The 9,639-nt window shown below is 39.3% G+C and overlaps 1 protein-coding gene across 1 annotated transcript in view; it reads left to right on the top strand.

The window, feature by feature from the left end:
* Nucleotides 1-9,431, top strand: part of PXDC1 (PX domain containing 1) — a 30,606-nt gene extending 21,175 nt beyond the window's left edge. Inside the window, exons 3-5 of the mRNA XM_058177091.1 lie at nucleotides 203-320; nucleotides 4,495-4,606; nucleotides 8,575-9,431. Of these exons, the coding sequence (XP_058033074.1) occupies nucleotides 203-320; nucleotides 4,495-4,606; nucleotides 8,575-8,692 (348 nt within the window). The 3' untranslated portion in view covers nucleotides 8,693-9,431. The remainder of the gene's footprint in view (nucleotides 1-202; nucleotides 321-4,494; nucleotides 4,607-8,574) is intronic.
* The last annotated feature ends 208 nt before the right edge of the window (nucleotides 9,432-9,639 follow it).

Here is a 9,639-nt window from a genome sequence, read left to right on the forward strand (position 1 = left end):
AAAACAAGTGTTTCCCTGGGATTTACTCGTGAAGGGCATCTTCAGAAAGTTGTCTGCAACCTGAAGTTTCAGGCAGAAATCTTTCTTGGTCCTATCTACAAGGATTGAACAAAGGGGCTTCTAGTTTGGCCCATAAAATATGCCTCAAATGTTATTTTATCTCCTCCAATGATTATAATTGTCTTTGTTAATTTTATTTCAGTATTCCAGATCTGAAGTTGTTCTCACCTTTTTCGAAAGGTCTCCTTTAGATCAAGTGTTAAAAAATGACAACATCCATAAAATCCAACCAAGTTTCCAGAGTCCAGTTAAAATATCTGGTAAGGTTTAAGTTGTTTGCTTTAAGTTGTGTTAGATAATATTAGAAATTGTTATTCATCTCAATACAAACTCAGTATGAACTGGTGGAGTATTCATGGTGTTTTTTATATTCAATCTCATGAGATTTTATGATCTCAGAAAATTAAACTGTTTTCATCCTTACATTGCTCCCCCCATAAAATCAATTTGTATTTCATTTTGGGGTCCTATGGACATTATTAGTGGGATATTATTTGAGCACCAGGTATTGCAATGGTAACTGCTGGATTACATTTTTGTCTGCAAAAGGTTTTGATGGCAAGGTAGTGATCTGCATAAGAAAGAAGGATGAGAATGCCCAGAATAAACTGGATTATTCATTAGGAGAACCAGCTACAATTACTCACCTTAGACGTGTTTCTTCTCTGAACATTCTTTTATCACTACAGCAAGGGTGTCAATTTCATTGCCAGCCAAACAATATAAAATCTTGCAAGACATCAATGTTTGGAAAATCAAAGACAAATGAAGAAATGGCTGATAGAAGATAAGATGGCTAGATGTTATCACTAATGACACAAGCATGAGCTTGCAAGAACTCATAAAAAGAGTTAATAATCCAGTACTGAATTTAATTTAACCTGGAAACTATTTATAGATTATAATTTTATTTATTTATTTATTTTATTTATTTAATTTTGTCATAACAATATACACAAGCATCACACAAAAAGATTATATAATATATAAACATATATATGATGAGAAACAAGGAAGTATAAGCATATATATATATATAGGGAAAGAAACAATAGGACAGGAACGGTAGGCATGTTTGTGCTCTTATGCACGCCCCTTAAAGTCCTCTTAGGAATGGGGTGAGGTCAACAGTGGATAGATTTTGGTTAAAGCTTTTGGGGTTATGAGAAGAGACCACGGAGTCAGGTAATGCATTCCAAGCACAGACAATTCTGTTACAGAAATCGTATTTTCTGCAATCCAAATTGGAGCGGTTGACATTAAGTTTAAATCTATTGGTAGCTCTTGTATTATTGCAGTTGAAACTGAAGTAGTCATTAACAGGAAGTACATTACAATGGATGATTCTATGAGCTAAACCCAGGTCCTGTTGAAGCCGACGGAGTTCCAAGTTTTCTAAACCAAGGATTTCAAGTCTGGTGGGATAAGGTATTTTGTTGGTTACAGAGGAGTGGAGAACTCTTCTCGTAAAATACCTCTGGACACGCTCAACTGTATTGATGTCAGAAATGTGGTATGGGTTCCAGACAGGCGAGCTGTAATCAAGAATTGGCCTAGCAAATGTTTTATATGCTCTGGTCAGTAGTGTGGTGTTTTTGGAAAAGAAGCTACATAAGATTAGGTTAACAACTCTTAGAGCCTTTTTTGCTATATAGTTGCAGTGGGCTTTGGCACTTAGATCATTAGATATGAAAACTCCAAGGTCTTTGACAGGGTAGGGGTCATCTGTAAGGTAATGTCCATCAAGCATGTACTTAGTGATTGGGTTCTTTTTTCCAATATGTAAGACTGAGCATTTGCTGGTTGAGATTTGTAGTTGCCAAATTTTAGACCAAGCGGTTAGATGATCAAGGTCTTTTTGAATGGTAGATGTATTGTCAGTGGTGTTAAACAGTTTGACATCGTCAGCAAAGAGAACACAGTTACTTGATATAATTGTGCATATACACTTCTACCACATCCTAAGGCTAGATTTTTCTTAACATAAAGCTTTATTCATTATAATACAGGCAGGCTTTCTCAGATTACACATAAATTCCCATTAATTATTTATTCGGGCAATGATGTTTATCCTATTGATTGCCTTATTTTACTACTGAATATTGATTTGATTTTCAGAATGGTTTTAAGTGCTAAATTGATTTTAAAAGTCACCTTTATATGCAGTACCAGTCTAATGTTAACTCTTACTCAGCTTATACAGCTTGCAAATCTCTTTTCTATTACTTTTCTGATCTTTTATTCTTCTTGGCTCTTTTTTTTTCTTTGTTACACTTTCTTTCAAGAACCTATAAAATAAATAAAAAGTAAGAAAACACAAGCAGTTCCTGACAATCTTTTGAAAGTGATGTCTTTTGGGTTATGAAGAGTTGGAAGTGACTGAATAATTGATTACCATCACTGCAAGGGTCACACAGCCAGCCTAATGCAACATTCCTGACTTGGGCAGCCTCCAGTTGTATGTTGAGTTCAACATCTAGAATTCTTAGCAGTTGGTGACCATTGTCGAGACTTCTGAGAAATAAATTCTGCCCATTTGAAGGGCTACTAGGTTGGGAAGTAGGTTGGCTTAATCTGAAGCACTTTGTGAGCCAAAATATAATATAGAATGGTGTTTTTAGGTCTGTGCATAAAAAAAAATAATGTGTCCTTGGTTATGGCAGAACCGAAAGGATAAAATATAAATATATTCATTATAACTATTCACAGCACGCTTTGTGTATTATTTAAGGCCGTGATGGCGAACTTTTTGCATTTCTCACACCAGTTGAAGGCTGCAAACTGTTCATGTCCTGTTTTTTGCTGTCCAGGACGAAACCATTAAAATTAAAAAGGCATAAGAGATCCTAGAGAACCACCAAAAAGGTTATAGAATGGAAAAGGTTTGGTGGGGCACCTGGCCTCAGTTCCTCTCAAAAAAGACCATGAGTGTGTGTTCGTATGTGTGTATGTGCGCACGCACGCATGTGAATTGTGTTGTGTGTATAATGGGATTTGGAAATTGTTACGGAATACATGTATTCTGGACTAACATGTATCATACTTTCAGAAAATTATTTTGGAACTTGGAAAAATGAATTCAAGATGGAGATTAACACTCTATAACAGGGTCTCCAACCTTGGCAACTTTAAGACTTGTGGACTTCAACTTCCAAAATTCCACAGCCAGCAAAGCATAAAGTCCACAAGTCTTAAAGTTGCCAAGGTTGGGGACCCCTGCTCTATAAAGTTTCAGATTGATCATGGGAAAATAACCCGCTTGTTCTGCGTATGCCCCAACCTCTAATAAAATAAAGTGTCATTTTAAAATTTATTTAATGAATAATTCAATCACATATTGAAATTGCAGAGGGTGATCCCTTGACTCTTGGAGGTACAAATATTGTTTTGCTCTCAACCTTGATAATCCAGCTCCTATAAAAAGAAACTCTGGTGAACTCCACTCGGTGTTTCAGACATGATGTCACTCCCAAAGAGTGGCAGAAGTAACTTCAGAACAGATCTGTACAATATTCGTTTTGTAGGCTACATGGGCCTTCCAAGCAGCCTTATACAGCCCTGCTATTGTTTTCCATCGTTGCCAAATCTCACCGCTGCCAGAACAGATCAATTTAATATCTTCTTGCAAATAAGAAGAAAAGCCCCTGCCTATTTTTTTCGTAGCAATTGCCAACCCCAGGGGACATACTACTGAGTATCTTCCAGGCTTCAGGAACACTGCCAGCTCCATTGCTGCTTGCCATCAAACTGTATAAACAGGGTTTAGAAGTACAATAGTTTCTTCTTCTTCTTCTTCTTCTTCTTCTTCTTCTTCTTCTTCTTCCCCTCTTCCTCCTCCTCCTCCTCCTCCTCCTTCTTCCTCCTCCTCCTCCATTCTCCTCCTCCTCCTCCTCTTCTTTTTCCTCCTCCTCCTCTTCCACCACCACCACCACCTTCTCCTCTTCCTCCTCCTCTTCTTCCTCCTCCTCCTCCTCCTCCTCCTTGTCCTCCTCCTTCTCCTCCTCCTCTTCCTCCTCCTCTTCCTCTCTCTCTCTCTTCCTCCATTAAAGAACATCTGTATTATGATTGTATTTTCAAGGATTATGTGTGTTATGTTTTTTTAATTATTTAATTGTAAAAAAAAACCCCACATTATTGTTGTCTTCCTTGGAAGTTGAGCTGCAGCTCTATATCAGTGGAACTTAACTTCTGAGTAAGCCTCAGGAAATTGGGATTTCGTGATCGTTTTAATAGCAATCCTGTAAATTCCCTAGACTAGGGGTCTGCAAACTTGGCTCTTTTAAGACTTGTGGACTTCAACTTACAGAGTTGAAGTCCACAAGTCTTAAAAGAGCTTAATTTGCAGACTTTTGCAGACTACTTACCTTTAAGCATGTACCTTTTAGAAATACAGTTCAGGTTTGTAATCTTTCTCTTTTCTTTTTTTTTCTTCAGAAATCATGCGTTCGAATGGATTTTGTTTAGCTAATACTGAAACAATAGTGATCGATCACAGTATACCGAACGGCAAAGAAAGACACTTGGACACCGATTCAGCAGAACACTTGTAAGTAATCCTGATCCCTGGATATGCACCCTCACCTGTAGGTATAAAACCACCTCCTCTTTTTTCTCCCCCACGTTGAGTGTAATTGAGAAAGAAAACATTGAACTCCTGTTGGGGAGGAGGAAAGTAGCGTATTGCCACTTCCTTGTATTGTAGTCCAAATAGGATCAAACAGAGGCCAATGCATTCCTTGCGGCTCAGATACATTCTAAGTCCCTTGTCCTTTTCCATTCATGGGGGTCATGGGGCTCATCCATTGCAGCTCATAGTAGTCTTTATAAACCTGGTGAATACAGGTAGTCCTCGGCTTACAACAGTTCCCTTAGCGACTACTCAAAGTTACGGCGGCATTGGAAAAGGAGACTTATGGCCGTTATTCTCATTTACGCCCATTGCAGTATCTCATGATCAAAATGCAGAGGCTTGGCCATTGATTCGAATTTATGACAGCCCTGGGATCCACCTTTTGCGACTTTCTGACAGTTAATGGAGAAGCCAGATTCACTTAACAACCGTGTCACTAACTGAACAACTGCAGCGATTCACTTCGCAACTGTGGCAAGAAAAGCCATAAAATGGGGCAAAACTCACTTAACAAACAGAAGTGCCTTGCTTAACAACATAAATGTTGGGCTCCATTGTGGTCGTAAGTCGAGGACTACCTGTATCAGTGAGTCCTCCTTCCACCCTTACAGGGCCTCCATTTCAAGACTCGTTTCCTTTTTCTCCAAAAAATATTTCTAAGTTACGCATTTTTCTTTGGTTGCTCTGCATTAAATGTTGCACTAGTTTTGCTTGTTTTAAAAGCAAAGATGAATTGGCTGTTCCTTCCCCGCCCACCACCAGACTCCTGTGCAGGGGAATTAGGGACCGTGCTACCAATGCAGAATTGGAGCTGCAGTTGCCTGCAGTTATTTTCTTTTTCTGTTTCTAGATTGTCTTTATCATGCCTAGAGCTGGTTTTAGAGGTTAGTAGCTAGATCAGCTAGATCCAATCTTTGTGGATAACATGATGACAGTCTGAGCTGTTTCACAGAAGAAGTCCTGGGTAATTCTGTTGTGGCAGGTGATGAATGCATCCCTGCCAGAATTTTACAAGAGTTTAACTATTTGGAGTGTACCAAAGGTGCTTTTTTCAGGAGACCACTGGACTTTCTTATTTTTTCTTTTGAAGCTGTTTTGCTTCTCATCCAAGAAGCTTCTTCAGCTCTGACATTATGGTGGGGAATGGAAGGATTTATATTCCTTGCAAACAGCTGGTCATCTGCATCGTTTTAGGGGGTCGTTGAAGCACTTGGAGGTTTATCCGTGTCCTCAGGGTCACCTGAGTTGTGCTCCTGGTTCCTGTAGTCTGCCATTTTTCCTCTGGAAATCCATTCCTACTACTACTCAGATGACCCTGAGGACACAGATAAACCTCCAAGTGACATAATGACCCTCTAAAAGGATGCAAAGGAATATAAATCCTTCCATTCCCCACCATCCTGTCAGAGCTGAAAAAGCTTCTTGGATGAGAAGTGAAACATCTTCAAAAGAAAAAACAAGAAAGACCAGTTGCCTCCTGAAAAAGCACCTTTGGGACAATCCTCTATCTCCCCATCCCCAATCTAGACCAGGGGTCTCCAACTTTGGTCCCTTTAAGACTTGTGGACTTCAACTCCCAGAGTTCCTCAGCCAGCTTTGCTTTGCTGGCTGAGGGACTCTGGGAGTTGAAGTCCACAAGTCTTAAAGGGACCAAGGTTGGAGATCCCTGATCTAGACTACCCTAGAATGTGTATGTATGTTGTTATTTTAACAAATCCTGTGTCAATTTGTTCAATCATTTTACATATCCCAAACTATAATAGTGCTGTTTCTACTTCTGTGCATTTAATCTAAAGACAGGATTGAATAACATATTGACTATATTTCTCCACTGTGATGAACTGCCAAATCTAATGAAAGGATAGTGATTTGGCTTTTGATTGAAGAGGAAGCAGATAAACTAATATGAGTCCTTCAAAAAGAGATATTTTTAATTCAGCAGGTGGCAGTCTCTCCCCTTTGTGCCTTTATCTGTACAGCGTATTGTTGCTGCGGTTATGACCGTGTGAAATGATCCACTTGTACATAAAAATTCAGGTTACGATCAGCCCATAGTAAACATCGTGAGTCAGAAAATGGGGAGACGAACCATTATCCAGTAAACAACCTACTCTAAAATATATGAATCAGGAATCTTACGGAAAGCGTTAAAAAAGGAGATTTGGGGCAGAGTACACAAATTTATATCCTTTTGATCTACGGTCTAAACCTCAGTCGTCCATGACAGAAATGGAGACCAGTTTACTGTCCTGCATGTTCTCTCCGACATGTTTTTATTTGGAAAATATTTAAAATACCATTCTATAAAAATACAACAACCCACGTTCAAAAATATCCAGGTTTCCTGAGAAACTGGTTGTGGAGGGCTTCTGCCACAGGCTATTTTGTAACCAGTTTGTAATATCACCCTGGCCATTTGCAAGGCTTGATCCATTCAGAACAAGTTAACCAAGATATTAGTATGGCTGATGTACCGTTGTCAAGAAGGTCTGTATTTGGATAAATTTACCCTGGAAAAAAATCTCATCGCTAGTGCAGTATTTCTATTTCAGTGCTGAAAATGTCAATGATCAAAGAAATGCCATCTTTATTTTCAGAGGGGAAAAAAATTACAAATTTCATTGCGTTCTGCCAAGCATAAAGGCCTTCAAAGCAGCTGTCAAAAGCTTTTTAGAGTGAAATGGGAACATCTGGGCTTCAGATATATCACTCATTGCTCAAGTGCTTTCTAGCTAACTTCTCTCCTTCATTCTTCACTCAAGTTCATAATAAAATAAAATTTTATGGGAGCCCCAAAGATAAAACCTTTGTCATAATGATCTGTAAATGAAAATGCATGTACTCAGGGTAGAAGATGAATCTTTGTGATTCGTCAATTGCATCATTTGAAGAAGCTCTTGCAGATTGCAAAATTATGGCTTCTGCCCGCCCATTTGTGAGCGGCTTAAAAATAATGCGTTACCATTATGAAAAAACTTGAGCAACATTCCAAGGCAGTTGATAGGTAAACTCAGTTTTCAGAGGATGGTGGCTGCAAATGACCAACTAGCTCTGATGAATGGTAAGAGTAGACCAAAGCCTTTGATGAGAGCCCTTTATTGGGTTGCATCTCTTCCTTGAAGAATGGAGTTTTAAAGATGAAAACTTTTGGTTTCAAACGTTATCACGCTTATTGCTTTTCAATTATTTATTCTAGGATTTTGCCAGTTGACATAGGGCTTTGGTGTTTGTGTCATGGGAAGGGGAATCAGGGTTTTATGTTTTTTTCTGGCATGGTAATTACAGGTGCCAAATCAGGGGTGAAATCCAGCAGGTTCTGACAGGTTCTGAAGAACCGGTAGTAGAAATTTTGAGTAGTTCGTAGAACCAGCAAATATCACCTCTGGCTGGCCCCAGAGTGGGGTGGGAATGGAGATTTTGCAATATCCTTTCCCTGCCATGCCCACCAAGCCATGCCATGCCCACCCAGCCACGCCCACAAAACCGGTAGTAAAAAATAAGTCCTAGCATGATTTTTCAGGATCCTTGTAATATAAGCCCTACACCCACCCACCCCAAAATAAGCCTCAGTTAAGATTGTCAGCCCAATTGATGCATTTAGTATCATATTTCCTCCAAAATAAGCCCCAGTTAAGATTGTCAGCCATATGGATGCATTTAGTACCGTATTTCCCCCAAAATAAGACCTAACCAGAAAATGAGCCCTAATGCGTCTTTTGGAGGAAAAATTAATATAAGACCCGGTCTTATTTTCAGGGAAACACGGTATTATCTTGGTGGTATTACAACATAGAAAACATAAACTAGTATCTCCTTTTGTGTCAGAATCTCCTTTATTATATGTCCTAGTATTAATGACAGTTCTTTGCTTTGTCCATTTTTAGGTTTGAAAATGTTAGTGAATTTACCTCTGAGTTGCAGGACACTGATGACCCAACAGCTTATGTCACCAACTTGTCATACTATCATCTGGTTCCATTTGAAACGGATATTTTGGACTAAGACTGTCAAACAGACTTTACGGCTGACATCAGGCAATCGTCTTTTCTTGGGGCATTCAGTGCCACCCTAGCTTTGCACTGATCAAGCCTGCTACAAGTATTTGATGCAAGACAGAAAAAGGATTCCTACCAAAGGTAGACCTTGAAGCTGATATCATTGTTTGATTCTTCACTGAGCCTGGGTCAACTTGCAAGGATGTTTTTCTCCTCTAATGGACAAAGAAGTTTTTATATGGCCAAAAAGAAGGAAACAAGGACATCAAAAGCTACGTTGATTCAAAGAATAAGCGATGTAGTGATGAAACTTTGATGTTACCAAAATGAGAAAAAAGGCATCAGTGGTACCAATAGCTACAGTGACATTTGAAAATAAACTTTTACATTCCTTCTCTTTCAAGTGGTCTCTAATCACACCCAACATTTTGAACCTCTTTTTAATTGAAAGATTCATTATGATCAGACACTAGAGGATTTTTATTATGATGATTATTATTTCTCATGACGGCTTGCAAGAAATGTCCAGTAGTTCGTTTACAGGGAAGTATTCCAGAGTAAGTGATGCCTTATGTAATGTGTGCCTACAAGAAATAAGCTCATGAATTGACTGCTTAGTTTAACTTACCGTATATACTCGAATATAAGCCGATCCGAGTATAAGCCGAGGTCCCCAATTTTACCCCAAAAACTGGGGTAAACTGGGGACTCGAGTATAAGCCGAGGGTGGGAAATGAGGCACCTACCGGTCGTGAAACCCTCCTCCTCGGCCGAGAAGGCTGGCGGCTCCCCGCCCGCCTCTCACTGCACCGGCAGGGCTTCCCCGCGCTAAAGCAAAAGCCCGCCAAGTTCGCGCCGGCCGGTATAATGTGAAAAAAACGAAAAAAAAAAAAACTCGAGTATAAGCCGTATATACTCGAGTATAAGCCGAGGGGACGTTTTTCAGCACAAAAA

This window comes from Ahaetulla prasina, chromosome 3, assembly GCF_028640845.1.
Source record: "Ahaetulla prasina isolate Xishuangbanna chromosome 3, ASM2864084v1, whole genome shotgun sequence".
Classification (NCBI taxonomy): domain Eukaryota; kingdom Metazoa; phylum Chordata; class Lepidosauria; order Squamata; family Colubridae; genus Ahaetulla; species Ahaetulla prasina.